Below are 15,421 nucleotides of genomic sequence, written 5' to 3' on the forward strand. Positions count from 1 at the left end.
GTCCTGAGCCAAAGTGGAGAGGACTCTCCTGGACTAGGACCCTGCACCTCACTGCATAAATTCTCCTTTAAAAACTATTCTTTATTTTAACGTGAATTTAACCAACCTGCTGAGATATTTCAGCAAAACAGAAAATTTTGTCTACATGTAAAGGCATTTGCTTTTGCATCCATTTGAGTGTTTCTGTGTATTATGTGTGTATTTACTATTTATGTAATTTAAGTTATTTAAGTTAAATATTGCAGTTTTGTATATTCTTTGTACAAATGTAGAAAAGCATTATATGAAATCAAATTATTTTGTTTTCTATTAAATTTTGCTGTATAAAGCACTTTTGATTCATCAATTATGTATCTTTTCAGATTTTCCCAGTTTTTTACATTGATTCTCTACACCATAAAAATTGTACAAATGGGCAAAGTGTCGAGAAATTACACAGGATACCTGCGTGCATTTGCATAGTGTTTAGACAAACCCTACATCTCTCCCTCTAATTCTCTCTAGTATATTCTCCTGTTACATTGTGACTTGGTCCTCCTTGATGTAATGTTCACCAGAGTAATCCTCCCTCTGACCTCCTTTACCTCTGGTACGTTTCATCTACTCTCAACTTCTGTGAGTTTGGCAGTTTGGCATTCTAAATATGAGTGCGATCATGTGCAGTGATATAAAATAGATCACAGAAAAATAATCAGCCTGCCTGAATACCACAGCAAACATACCAGTAAGAAATCAGGAAATCAACCCTATTCATAATGGCCTCAAGAAATATCCCTTGGAATAAATCCCACCAGGGAAGTGAAATGCCTCTAAAATTAATCCTTCCAAACACCACTGTTCCCTCTCAATTTCTCAAGTTTTTCCCCTCCCCCTGCTCCTTCTCCTCCTCCTCCCTCTTTTCATCTTTCTTCTCCTGAAGCTTCTATTTGAGCATGGACACATAGCAATCTCCTGGAGCTTAGGTAGCCTCTCTTAGGGGTCCCAACCCTGAGGACAATGAATCTTTCTCTCAGCAGCCGCCAGTTGCCATAGTTGCTCAGCTACAAGTGGAATTTCCTGTGTTTTCCAAGCTGGGATGCTGTCTGGCTTGGTCTTGTTCATTCAGTCACAGCCACTCAGTTCATCTGTGCAGCTCCCGTGCTGGTCCAAGAACACTGCTTTGCTGTCGTCATGCACGGCCTCTGGATCTTGCAATCCTTCTGCTCCCTCTTCTGCAATGATGCTCAGGGCCAGGAAGTCAGCCCTTTATTTTCTGCTCCGTGACCACTTGTTGGTTTCTGCATTCATTGCCATCTGCTGTAGGAGGCTTCTGTGGTAGGGGGTAGTAATCCTGCAGTAACACTCTCTTAGACCTATGGCTGTAATCTGAAATCAGGTATGGTGACACTACCAATACAACACTGCTTTTGTTCTTTGGTATTTTCATGGTTCTGGGTGTTTTAAAGGTGATATTCTGGGAGAAACATAATTTGAATTTTGATTTGGAATGTGTGGTGGTTTGAATAGGAACGGAACCCATAGACTCATGTTTGAATTCAGCTTTGTTGGATTGGTGTGGCCTTGTAGAAAGTGTGTCACTGCGAATGTTGGCTTTCAAGTCTTTTTTTTTTTTTCAGAAATCTGAAGTTTTATTTCAGGAATCACCACAGATTTTGCTTTTACTCTAAAGGTTATTTTATACGCAGTGTTCAGAAATACATCTATTTGTAGTTGTATCAGTTTTGTCAAATGCAAAGGACAAGCATGACTCATACAAACATATTTTAAATAAGCCTTGAATCAGAATTTAATTGCTAAATGACTCATCTATTGGAAAAGTACTGTTTCCCATTTCAAATTATTTTCTCAAACTGAAAAGAGTACAAGTGTATCAAAGCTTTGCCAGTATTTTAAAAACCATGTCCAGTTACAAATTAGTATAAAACTTCTTTAAAATTAATAATCAAGTGATGTTCCCTATTATGCAACTATTATCACTTCAACAACCTCTGAATAAACATTACTCGTAAATTTTGGACAATTAAAAACTATAAAATGAGATTGTTGCCAGAAGAGAAACGACTGTAAGTTAAAAACGCACAGACATTTATTTAGGAGGTACAATCACTAGAGTCCTTATATGTCAATGATCATTCCACATCATAATCACATGTATTCTTGCTTTCAAGTCTTATATGCCCAAGCAAGGCCTAGTGTTGGAGCCCACAATACTATACAGTAAATTCATAGCTTCATAAAGGCAGACCCACAAGTGTACAACTTACAGGGCACCCCATTTTGCAGAGCTGCGGGAAGACTTGTCTTTTGGAAATGTTGCTATCATATCTAAAATCCTTGTGAGGCCATTATTCTCCCTTCAAAATGGGATTAGTTACCAAAACACCTCAGCAGTGTAACTTCTGCATGGGGCAAATGAATGACCTTTCCATTCCCGCACCCCAAGAGGCCTTAGAGCAATAACACACTCTTTGTTCTAACAGTCAAATTTACATAGAGTCAATCCCACAAAATTACTTGCTAACAGACCACATAGAAATTTCTAAAGAAGACAGGCTCTGAACAGGAAGGTAGCATGCCCTGCCCTTACCAGACAGGTCTGTGTCTGGGTGACGTCCAGGTTCAGGGTCATTGAGCAACTTTATCTAAAGGGTTGGAATGCCAGGTATTTCCCTTGGGTGCTGGCTCTTTCCTGGGTGGTGTTGCCTGTTCCAGAGCACTGCTTTGTCAGGTTCTACCTGCCCCTTTTTGTGATTTTGATATGCACATTATCATTGTCTTTGCCTATGGAATTTTCCAACTATGTCTGTAAAATAGAAACCTAATGAAGATATCCCTTACGTTCCTCCTCCTCCTCCTTGCTGCTTCTTTGTGCAAAGGATTAAAGAACATGAAACAGTAACATACATGAGTTGACTTATTCCATTTACCCTCAGATCCAATTAGACAGTTTTTCCCTTTCATAGTGAATCTTTCTGGACTCTGAGAGATTTAACGGGCTTAGCCCCATAATAAAACTCGATTGCCTAGTGTGCCTAGTGTGTCTGTCGGTCAAGGTGTAGTATCCTCAGCTCTTTCTGCAGCAGTGTGTCTGCCTGAATGCTGCTGCCATGTTTCCCATCATGATGATAACGGACTATACCTCTGAAACTGTAAGCCAATCCCAATTAAAATTTTTCTTTATAAGAATCTCTGTGGTTGCCGGGCGGTGGTGGTGCACGCCTTTAATCCCAGCACTTGGGATGCAGAGGCAGGCGGATCTCTGTGAGTTCGAGACCAGCCTGGTCTACAAGAGCTAGTTCCAGTACAGGCTCCAAAACCACAGAGAAACCCTATCTCGAAAAAGAAAAAAAAAAGAATCTCTGTGGTCATGACGTCTCTTCACAGCAATAGAAGCCATGTGTTTATGCTTTAACAAATAAAGCTTGCCTGAAGATCAGAGTAGGGAGCTACCCATGCTAGTTAGCCACAGAGGCCAGGCAGTGATGGCACACATCTTTAATCTCAGCCCTCAGGAGACAGAGGCAGATGGATTTCTGTAAGTTTAGGACCACTCTGGGCTACGCGAGATTGAATCAGTCTAAAAGAGAAACAGAGCTAAGTGGTGGTGACTCACGCCTTTAATCCCAGCACCATGGAGGTATAGACAGGAAGGGATATGGCTGGGTGGAGAAAGGAATATAAGGGAGGAAACAGGGGCTCAGGGCATTAAGTCTGAGGTTCATAGAGACAACATTCAGTCTGAGGATTCCTGGAGACAGGATGGCCCATTTGGTCTGAGGATCCAGTGGAAGAAAGTACTAATAGTGCCCGACTGCTCTGCTTCTCTGATCTTTCAGCATTTACCCCTATGTCTATGACTAGGGGGGTTTTATTAATAAGACCAATTAGAATTCAAGCTACAAAATCCTAACTAAGACAGATTGAATTGAACATGAAGATTCATTGGAAATATAGTCACTTTCATAACATCGTTGTATTTAATCGACACAGATTTTTCCACTGAATTTTAGTAGCTGATATTACTACTGCTATCTCACTTGGATGATTCGCCAGCTCCATTCTTCAGCTTTCATTTCCAATGACATCATAGTTTTTGGTTCATTGCCGCAAGCCAACGTCAGGGTTTTCTTTCCAGGAGAGTAGAAAAGAGGAAGAAAGCAGATTTGGGGACTTCTACCATCAAACCAACACCTCCAGAAAAGATAGGAAGATCTAATGGAAAAGTATAGACCGTTGAAGCACTGAAAGTCTATGCTGTCTGTCACAATTGCCTGTGTTCTGATTTAGCCATAGCATGGCTGACACTTTCAGGTACTAGAGCCCTGCATGCGAGAACAAGTCCTCAGGCAGAGGTGGTTAATGCCCTGGAGCGTTTAAAGGGCCCCATGTGACTCATGTGAGGCATAGTTGCATCGTCTACATATGACGCAGCTGCGTGAGCCCTTGCATGCATGTGTGAGCTCCATCATCTGCATATGACGTAATCACGCCATCTCCCTGTGCACATGCGCTAGGCAGCCTTTAAAAGCTGGACACGCCATCTTCAGCCCCCCCTTTGTCTCTGTCTCTGTCTCTCTCTCTCTCTCAGGCCTGCACACACACACCCCAATAAACTTCTAAGAGGGTTTGTTGTGTGTTCCGTGTTTCCTTCTCATCCGCGCCAGGTAATTACAATGAGACACACTGGAACTGAAGATCAATTGCTAAAATCAATACTCAATAAGGAACTGATGTCTTATAATTACTTCATATAGAGATCATTGACCTAGACCAAAACTGAAAGTGGAAGTCTATATAAGCATATGCATTATAAACAACGCACTGCTTAATAGCAGCACATACTATATATAATATTGTACATACGTGTGCACACAGCTTTCTTTCTGATACACTCCCAGTACCTTGCTCTCCCAAACCCCATTATTCAGCCTCATAGCCTTGGTTTCCTGCTCCCTGATGTGGAAAGCCCCAGTGTGTGCTCCTCATTCTGTCCTCATTAGCCAACTCTGTTCACTATACAACTGATATCTCTTACGTCTGGATTTCTGTCGGTTAATTTTTTCCTGGAAACACATAACCACAACTGAAACCAAAAGCTAAGCAACTCAAGGATTTGAGAAGCTCTCATGTGAAAGAATTTGGAACTGAGAGAATATTCTTCTAATGACCTAATGCCTATGAAGAGGGGAGGGAGGGAATCAGAAAAGAAACAATCTGCAACGCTGGCAAACATTTAGAGAAGAAGAGAGTCCTTAGTAGCCATGACTTTCAAAAAAGAAAGAGATCAACTCTGGCATGTTCTCTGAAGAAATGTTTCCTAGAGGATTTTTCTCCACAGTCAAAACGGGATTTGCCAAAAGAACTGACTTCAGTTTAAAAGACTCAATTCCTTTCACTTCTTATCCGAGGGAGGGAGCATCCTCCCAGGTCCACACGGGTCATGTCTTCTGGACATGGACAGCTCAATGTGCACAAAATGGGCACTAAGAGCTGTTTATCCCTCTAAGCTTCTGCAGAGGAAGACCAGCCCTCTCACATGCTCCAGCAGGTTATAAATGGGGTAGATGTCCGGATGGTGACACTACCAATACAGCACTGCTTTATTCTTTGGTATCTTCATGGTTCCATGTGCTTTAAAAGTGATATTCTGGGAGAAACATAATTTAAATTTTGATTCAGATTGTATGGTGGTTTGAATAGGAATGGTACCCACAGACTGATATGTTTGAATGCTTGACCTATAGGGAGCGGCACTATTAGGAGGCATGGCTTTGTTGGAGTATGTGTGGTCTTGTTGTAGGAAGTGTGTCACTGTGAATATTGGCTTTGAGGTGTTACATACTCAAGCGTGGCCTAGTGTGGCAGTCCCCTTCTGCTGCCTGTGGATCAAGGTGTAGAATTCTCAGCTCCTTCTTCAGTATCATGTCTGTCTGCATGCTGTCTTATTTTCCACGATGATGATAATAGACTACACCCCTGAGAGTGTAAATCGGTCCTATTGAGAGGTTTTCCTTATTAAGAATTGGTGTGTTCATGGTCTCTCTTTACAGCAATAGAAATCTTAACTAAGACAGGGACCATGCTGTGTGGATGGTTGATTGCTCCCAAAGTGGCCTTGGATTTGGGAACACCATCACCTTCCTAGCTACACTAATCACCCAGTTTCTTGTGTGTAATGGGATCTACCAGTACACATCCCCAGATTTCCTCTATATTTGTTCTTGACTCCCGTGTTTATTTTTTCTCAGGAGGCATCACAGTGGGGAACATAGGATGACAGTTAGCTATGGGTGTTCTGAAAAAGTCCCCCAGTGACTGCACTTCAGAGCATGGCTCAGAGTAGAAGCAGGGTGCAGAGACACTGATCCTGGGTGTGATGAAAATGATCTTTTTCCTCGTTTAGACTGGGCTGACCATGATAAATGACTCCTGAAGAAGTGTTTTCTTGGTCTCGACTAGCAGGCGGCAAGGACCACTTACACAAACATCTTACCTTGCTCACCTGTTGTAATAGGAGCAGCGGGCTGTTTCCCGCCACCCGGATAGCTTTATACCTGAAATAATTACACAGAAACTATATTCTTTTAAACACTGCCTGGCCCATAAGTTTCAGCCTTTTAACCTATTTCTAATAATCTATGTAGCACCACGAGGTGCGCTTACCAGGAAAGATCTTAACCTGCATCTGTCTGGAGTGGGAGAACCATGGTGACTCTCTGAATCAGCTTCTTTCTCCCAGCATTCTGTTCTGTTTACTCCACCTACCTAATTTTATGTCCTATTAAAGGGCCAAGGCAGTCTCTTTATTTAACCAATGAAATTAACACAAAACAGAAGACTCTCCCCCCCATCACTCACCTACCCTCACACCTGTCTGCACTGAATCATTCCATCCCAGGGTTTATGTAAGGGTTGAAAGGGGAGGGGCAGTTTCCCAAGTGTTATATTTCATTCATCAATCAAAGCAAGTTGCCATATCTCAAGGCTTTGAATCAAAATGGACTGCCAACCTGCAGTTTTGTGTCAGTGCCCAAAGGAGGAAGTAATAAGAGTATTTACCGAGAATCAAAGCACAGGGTTACATAAAGGGGAGGGGGCAGCAGTGAGTTGAAGGAAGGTCATGTTTCCCATAGATCCCAGGGCAGCCACAGCTCCAGGTCACTCTCAGGCAGGTGCTCACATGTGTGTCTCACCAGGGTGGGAACTATGCTTTCCATGGCTGGGGTGTTGTAATGGAGGAACTGCAGGCTGCTTGTCATCGTGGCCATCCAGCTAGCTTATGTCCGAAATAATTACATGGAAACTGTATTCATTTAATCACTGTCTGGTCCATTATCTCCAGCCCCTTATTGGCTAACTCTCACATATTGATCTAACTCATTTCTAATAATCTGTACTGCCACTCGACTGTGGCTTACTGGCATGAGTCTAACCAGCGTCCGTCTCGGAGAAGAGCCATGACGTCTGCCACACTGCCTTCTTCCCAGCATTCTGTTCTGTCTACTCCACCCACCTAATTCTCTGTCCTACTAAAAGGCCAAGGCAGTCTCTTTATTTAACCAATAAAAATAACACATAGACAGAAGACATTCCTACACCACAGGGGTTTGTAGACAATCTTACTGAGAGTCAAGGGCAATTCCATGTCACATCTCTGCACTGTGGTGCTGGACTTATCTCCTCAATTTGAATGAAGTTTTGTCTACGATCAGGACCATCTATGAGTGAGCAGCTGTCTGAGCTGTTTCAGCTGTAATAAGCCAAAATTGTTTCTGTCACGCCAGAGCAGAGACTTTGGAGCAGGCAATCTGTGATCGGCTTGTAAAAGTTGAGTGTGCATGTCACTGCATTGAATACGCAGTGTCCTGTATGTATTGAATGGTGTAAACCACATGTGACCTAACTTCCAAGTATTGGGGTCCTCAACTACAAATGCAGATTGAAAACCAATCTGAGCCCTCTATTCTCTTAAATATTATTTGTTTGCTTGTTTGTTTGACTGCATGAGCTGTTCCAGAGAAGGGTTCTTGGGTCATTTCAGAACTGTTTACGGCAAGTGTGACAGTTCTTGTACCAGCTGTGCCGTCTCACAGGCACACCCTCCACTGTACCCTAGCACTCTGACACACTCCAGTTTTGTGAGTTTAGGCATTTTTGCTTACAATTTTACCTTTTTGTTTTCTGCAGTGTGCTTTTGATTTGTTTTAAATTCTGTGGAACTGACTTGATGAAGAAGCTGGTTCCCAGGCAGGACAGAAGCTTGGTGCCTGTGTGCATTTGGGCTTGGGTTCACTCACGTGGTGAGGCTCATTGGGATTTTGTTTATTTTGTTTTGAGGAAAATGTCTGGAATAAACTGGTTTTCTAAAATTACTTTGGTGAAGAGAAAATGGGTTGTTCTGGACTTTGGAACAATCCTTGAAATTTCCTGAAAATGAAAACAAATGGCTGGTCCTTCGAATGCACTATTCAGCCGAGACATCAGTGTCTCAAGAAAACCTCAGGAGACTGGAAGAAGAGCGAGGAACTTGGTGATGGACTTGACCATATTGAGAGAGCTATTTTTCCTCTAAAACTGGAAATAAATCTGTTATAAATAGTGTAGACAAAAAGTGTGATGCCAAAAAATGTGTATGCCATAAGTTTGTTGTAGGAACACTGAACCGAAGCGATTGAATTTGTAAAAATGGTAACTAGTACCAAGCACATCCACTGTCCCAGACAGGAACACCCAGTGAGGTTCACATCCATGTTAAGTGTGCAGCGCTGTGCTCTTTTGCTTTTTTTTTTTTTTTGAATTTTTATTAAGGATCCAACCCCCCTCAAAGTGTTAGTCATAAAAGATACAGAAGAAGAAAAATTACTAAATATCATAAAGTGCCTATTGAATCATGAAATTACAGGAGTATGTTTGGCAATAGGGCATATAGTTCTATAATTAAGGACATAGGTAGAGATAAAAATTCACACATGGCAATGATGACAGGAAGTAGTGAATTTTATTTGAACTATCACATGTAGGCTGACAATCCACTTTATGCCCGAGTAGAGAGGTCACAGATTCAAGTCTCCCTGCTTTATAAGCAACACTACTCACACATAACAATTTTGGAAAGTGTTCAGACAAAAGAGACAAAGATCAAAGATAATTTGGGGAATCCTTGCAGCCATTCAATGAGGATAACTCGTAAAAAGAAAAGCAACACACACCCTGGCTTATAGAGAGAGACAAAATGGGATGGAACTGGTGGCTGTGTGTGTTTTGCCTAAGTCAGAACATGTAATCTCAGAACACACCATGAGCGGTACTGTGAGAAGAAACCGTGCAGTGAGATGGAGAAATTAAAAATAAATTTAGGAATAGAAATGGCAATATGGACTGCACTCCTAAAAACTTAGAGATTCTACTACCTAAGGCAATAAGTAGCAAACTCATTCATGGGAACCACTAAGAAAACAGTACAGAGAAGGAAAATACAGCAAGAATCTTACAGATTAATCCAAGGAGCAAGGCTTTCAACAGAGAAACTTAGACATTCTTGAAGGAAAAACAAGAGAGCCAATAGTCAGAGAAATTGAGATGAAACAATAAGACAATTCAATTTATATGTAGATTAAAAAATAATAGGCACAGATAACTCATGTGGAAAATGAAGATCCAGACTTTTACTTGAAAAAATAGGAAGAAAAAAAACTTCCCAAAATAGATATAACCATGAAGGAATTAATAAGACAAGGATAAAAATAACAAGGGAAACCAAAATGAGTAACAGACAAGAAATGAGCATTTCTGGACAGCTAGAAAGCAAACTTCCATCAGAGACAACAGGTGCCACCAACTTGAACAGCTGAGAAACAACTAGAACTTAACACAAATACGAGGAACCCAACGCAAAATTTTTGAGATGTTGCAACTAAAGACATTAGATATCAGACTAAGGGTTTAAAAATAAAATGACAGTACAAACACATACAGCTAAAGAAGAAGCAAAAAAAAAAAACAACAACGAAACCTGGACAACCATAGATACCTAGTAAAAATTACTCAAAAAAAAAGCTGAAAAAAAGAAGACAGAAAAATAAAACAAGTGGGAGAACCTAGCGTTTAGTTCAGAAGAGCAGAGGATCTGATCTCACAGAACCAGAGACACAAGCACCTACCTCAGTGAAGCACTCTGGGGCAGAGCAAGAGGACTTGTGACAGGAAATGCCATTCCCATGAGTGTGGGGTTTAAGCAAAGAAAGACAGGGAGGTCCAGCCAGGAAATCCATTATCCTGAAAGAATCCAACATGGATCGATTCAGCACAGCTCCCAGGGGAGCTTGTCCAGCTTCAAAAGCTCCCCTCTCTGGGACAATTTTTTCCTCAAGGGCCAGGCAGCTCTCGTCTATCCAGCCCCCACTTACCAGTTTCCCATTCATGCCCATAGCGAGCTAGAGAGATACTCGTCCCTGACACAACACTCTGAGAATCAGAGCAGAGGAAACCATATAAAAGTATGGCTCTCAGGCATTCGGAGCCCCCACATTCACCCCACCATGTGTCCACGGTCCAATCAAGTCTGTCTAGACCTAGGTTCCAGGCAGCGGTCGGCTGAATCAGCTGAGCAGAGCTACTGGGTGGCTCCCGCTCTCATCTTAATCAGTGCTCTAACTCCTTGAGCCTGCTGAGAAGTGCACTATTAAAGCAAAACCAAATCTCCTAGTTCAATGAGTATAAGGCATTGCTTTGTGCGCGCGCGCCCACTGCCGGCCATCTCCAGAATCGTAACATTTCAGCATGGTGTCTGTGCTTCTGCTCTTGATGAGCTTGATGCTGCACTGCAGCACAGCTTGTACACTTGACTGGAGTGCGTCTTGGAGAATCAATTCCCAGGGCACTGACACCCTACAGTTATTAAAAGAGATGAAAATCATGCCGGTCCTCTCCTGCCTACAAGACAGAACCAATTTTAGATGTCCCTGGAAGAAAGGCCATATCATCCAAGGAAAGCAGAGAGAAGAAGCCACCTGTTGCTACTCTGAGATGCTCAGGCAGGTTCTCCAGCTCTTCAGGCCACAGGCCACAAGAGATGCCTGGCCAGAGAGGACTCTCGGGCGGCTTCTCACTAGCCTGTTGAGTGGCCTAGAGGCTCTGGAGGGGACAGCGGAACAAACACCTCCCTGTCTGCCTACTTTGGCCATGGCCATCCGCTCCTACTTCTTACAAATCTCCCGCTATCTGGAGGGAAAGGGATACAGCCCTTGCTCCTGGGAGATTGTCAGAGCAGAAATGCAAGTGGCCCTTTCCACATTCCCGGTGCCTGCAGAGAGAACCTCCAGGAAGAGAAGAAGCTCCATGCAGGAATCCCCTCTGAGGTGACAGCATGTTCAGGGCCTCAGGTCAGAGCACACACTACACCAGATGCAAGAAGACTTAATCGAGAGAGTTGGTGACATCATACACCGTTTGAAAAGGGTCTCGTACCTCATGCCCTTAGACTAGGAGAATGGAAGGGTGTGTGTGCCGTATCCTATCTGACTACTAATAAATTAATGATTCCAAACTGTCTGGACAGGTTTCAATTCCTGGGGGGACTTAGACAAGGGCCACGGGTGTGGTAAGAGGAACCATTGTGGGGAAAGTATTTTCCCAGGTGGCAGGAATTGAAGCCATTTCTTGATGGATGTGAGGGTTCTAACTTCCTTCTGTTAACTAGGAACTCAAGACTCTCAGTCTGGAATCAGAAGGCTAGCTCATCCTTGGGCATGGAAAGGGCCCTAGGAAGGGATGGCTAAGGACTTGGATGAATGCTGCCAGGGCCCTCCCGCAAGTCCCTGGCCTTCCTTGTCTCTGTGACTTTGCACACACGACATCAACTGTGTCCCCACTGTGGGCAAGATGGGTGGCCATCTGTTGCAGAGGATCGAGCATCCTGTGATTCACCAAGGATGGTGCACCATGACCATGTGACCGGACTCTCCCAAGACTACAGGAGACCAACATCAACTCTGCTCTGTTCAGGCAGCCTGCACCTGCTCTCACAGGACAGTGCCTTGCTCTAATCAGCCCAAAGCAAGCCACTGAGGGACATGAGGCAGGAAGAGTCACGTGTCCGCAGAAAGACCCTCCCTGGTGCCCTCATTGTGGCCTTGCTACTTTGCACGGTGATCAGCCATAGCTCTTGTGTCTTCCCTTCCAATTATCCGTTTATCTTGTGGACACCCTCAGAGTACGGGAAACATCAACCTGGGCCTACTTTGAACATTGAGAGTTACACGACGTGTCACCTATTCATGTTCACAGTCTCTCGGCGACTTTCAAGAAGTAGTGTAATGGAGAGACTAACGAAGGGTCACAGTGTAGAGTAGAACACAGAGGGACAGAGAGAGAGAGAGAGAAAGAGAGAGAGAGAGAGAGAGAGAGAGAGAGAGAGAGGTGAAGTGTGTGTATTTTGTGTGTGTGTTGTGTGTTTGTGGTGGAAGGTACTCCTGACAGGCTGGTGGGGAAGAACTGATTTCCGGTTTCACTAGAGTGCTTCACAAAAAACATCCATCAAACTCAGCAGGCTCCAGAAAGTGAAAGAGCATAGAAACAGCAGTGTGTGGAGCTAAACACCAGTATGAGGAGACAAACGCTACCATTTGGAAGTCATTTGGACAGCAGACTAAAAGTTTCAAAATACAATGAGAGTAGAAATGCATGTAGCATAGAGAGAAAAAAAAAAAAACCAACCGTGAAAAGCATAGATTTCCGGTAAAAGCAATTGTCGGTGAAAGCATAATAATCCTTGGAGTGGGAGAACCTTGCCTTTGTTTAGTTCCAGAGGCTCAGAGGATCTAACAAGTCCCAGAGAAGGAGCACCACAGTGAAGCACTCTGAAGCAGAACAAGAGGATTTCCGACAGGAATTGCCATTGCCATGAGTGTGGGGTTGAAGCAAAGAAAGACAGGATTGCCATCCTCCTGGTTGAAGTCGCACTTGGTGCCCTTCAGCACAGTTCCCACGCGCAGGGGTCAAGCCTCTACATCTGTCCTCTCTGAGCAGCACTTGCTGTCTGGGGCCAGCCGTTCTGGTCTGTCCAGCTTCTCCTTCCTTTTTCCAATTCCTGCCCTCCCAAGGCCAACTAGAAGGCTACTGCAACCAACACACACCACTCTGAGATTCAGACCAGAGGAAAACATACCAAAGTATAGCTCTCAGTTTTTGAAGCGCCCACATTCTTCCTGCAATGGGGCCTCTGTCCAATCAAGTCTGTCTAGACCTAGGTTCCAGGCGGCGGTCGGTCGAATCGGCAGAGCGCAGGCAGAACCAGGTCGGCCTTCTGCCTCTTTCCTGGGTGGCGCATGCTCTCAGGGAAAGGACTCAGTCAGAGTGAGCCCTGGCCCAAGTGCAGTAGTCAATCAGCTCCCTGAGCCTGCTGAGAAGTGCCCTATTAAAGTGGCAAAATCATCTGGCTCAATGGGTCTGAATCCTTGCTTCACGCGCGCGCCCTCTGCCGGCCAGCTCCAGAATATTAAGTTTCGACATGGTGCCTGGGCTCCTGCTTTTGATGGGGGTGATGCTGGGCTGCAGCACAGCTTGCTAACTTGACTGGGGTGCATCTTGGAGAATCGATTCGCAGCGCGGTAACACTCTACAGTCGCTACGAGAGATAAAATTCAAGCCGGGTCTCTCGTGCCTGCAAGACAGAACCAGAGCAAGGGGATTTCCCACAGGAAATGCCATTGCCATGAGTGTGGGGTTGAAGCAAAGACAGGATCGCCATCCTCCTGGTTGAAGTCCCACTTAATGCTGTTGGTTGAGCACAGCCACCGCGCAGGGGGTCAAGCCTCGACACATGTCCTCTCTGGGCTCCTCTTCCTCTCTGTGGCCAGCAACTCTGCTCTTTCCAGCTTCTACTTCCACATTTCCCATTCCAGCCCGCCCAAGGCGAGCTAGAAGGCTACCGCGCCCCACACACACCATCAGAGTCGGATAGAGGAAAACGTACTAAAGTATAGCTCTCTGGATTTGGAGCTCCCACATTCTCCCTGCCATGGATCCTCTGTCCAATCAAGTCTGTCTAGACTCAGGTTCCAGGCAGCAGTCGACCAAATCGGCAGAGCACAGGCAGAACCAGGCCTGCAATAAGGCTCCTTCCTGGGTGGAGTGCACGCTCAGCAAAAGGCCTCAGAGTGAGCCCAGACCCTAGTATAGCCAACCAGCTCCCTGAGCCTGCTGAGAAGAGCACTACTTTTTTATTTATTTTTTTGTATTGCTTAATGAACAAGACCATTTCAAACTCCCACTTTCTCATTTCCCTCCCGATGAGTCACTTACCCTCGCCTCCTCCCCCTGCAGTCCTAAGGGAGCGCACTGGAATTTCTCTCTACTACATTATGACTTGCTTCTGGGACAATTACTAGATTTTGGGGTATTACTAAGGAGCAATTTTGAAACTCTGAAACTTATACTACGTTAAGGAGGTATTATTACTAGTTTATCCTTCGCTATCTGGAGTATTTTAAGAAGCACAATATTTTGGTCCAAGTTCACTCACTATTTAAGCAGCAGCAAATCTCCTGGCTCAATGAGTCTAAAGCCTTGCTTTAAGAGTGAGCTCTCTCTGGACATCTCTGTAATCGTTACATTTTAGGATGGTGCCTGTGCTTCTGCTCTTGATGAGCATAAACCTGGGCTGCAGCACAGCTTGCTCACTTGACTGGAGTGCATTTTGGAGAATCAATTCCCAGCGCACTGACACCCTACAGTTATTAAAAGAGATGAAAATCATGCCGGTCCTCTCCTGCCTACAAGACAGAACCGATTTTAAATGTCCCTGGAAGAAAGGCCATATCATCCAAGGAAAGCAGAGAGAAGCAGCCACCTTTTGCTACTCTGAGATGCTCAGGCAGGTTCTCCAGCTCTTCAGGCCACAGGCCACAAGAGATGCCTGGCCAGAGAGGACTCTCGGGCGGCTTCTCACTAGCCTGTTGAGTGGCCTAGAGGCTCTGGAGGGGACAGCGGAACAAACACCTCCCTGTCTGCCTACTTTGGCCATGGCCATCCGCTCCTACTTCTTACGAATCTCCCGCTATCTGGAGGAAAAGGGATACAGCCCTTGCTCCTGGGAGATTGTCAGAGCAGAAATGCAAGTGGCCCTTTCCACATTCCCGGTGCCTGCAGAGAGAACCTCCAGGAAGAGAAGAAGCTCCATGCAGGAATCCCCTCTGAGGTGACAGCATGTTCAGGGCCTCAGGTCAGAGCACACACTACACCTGATGCAAGAAGACTTAATCGAAAGAGTTGGTGACATCATACACCGTTTGAAAAGGGTCTCGTACCTCATGCCCTTAGACTAGGAGAATGGAAGGGTGTGTGTGCCGTATCCTATCTGACTACTAATAAATTAATGATTCCAAACTGTCTGGACAGGTTTCAATTCCTGGGGGGACTTAGA

General features: G+C 44.4%; 1 protein-coding gene across 1 annotated transcript; it reads left to right on the top strand.

The window, feature by feature from the left end:
- Positions 1 to 14,618: 14,618 nt before the first annotated feature.
- LOC142834284 (interferon alpha-6-like) lies at positions 14,619 to 15,200 on the top strand. The gene has a single exon (XM_075946593.1). The coding sequence runs from the start codon at positions 14,619 to 14,621 to the stop codon at positions 15,198 to 15,200; it is 582 nt and encodes a 193-aa protein (XP_075802708.1).
- Positions 15,201 to 15,421: the final 221 nt, after the last annotated feature.

Source organism: Microtus pennsylvanicus, chromosome 13 (genome assembly GCF_037038515.1).
Source record: "Microtus pennsylvanicus isolate mMicPen1 chromosome 13, mMicPen1.hap1, whole genome shotgun sequence".
NCBI classification, from domain to species: Eukaryota; Metazoa; Chordata; class Mammalia; order Rodentia; family Cricetidae; genus Microtus; species Microtus pennsylvanicus.

Bases quoted from the DNA above. Each gene is read 5' to 3' on its own strand.
- LOC142834284 (XM_075946593.1), top strand. From the start codon at position 14,619: ATGGTGCCTGTGCTTCTGCTCTTGATGAGCATAAACCTGGGCTGCAGC.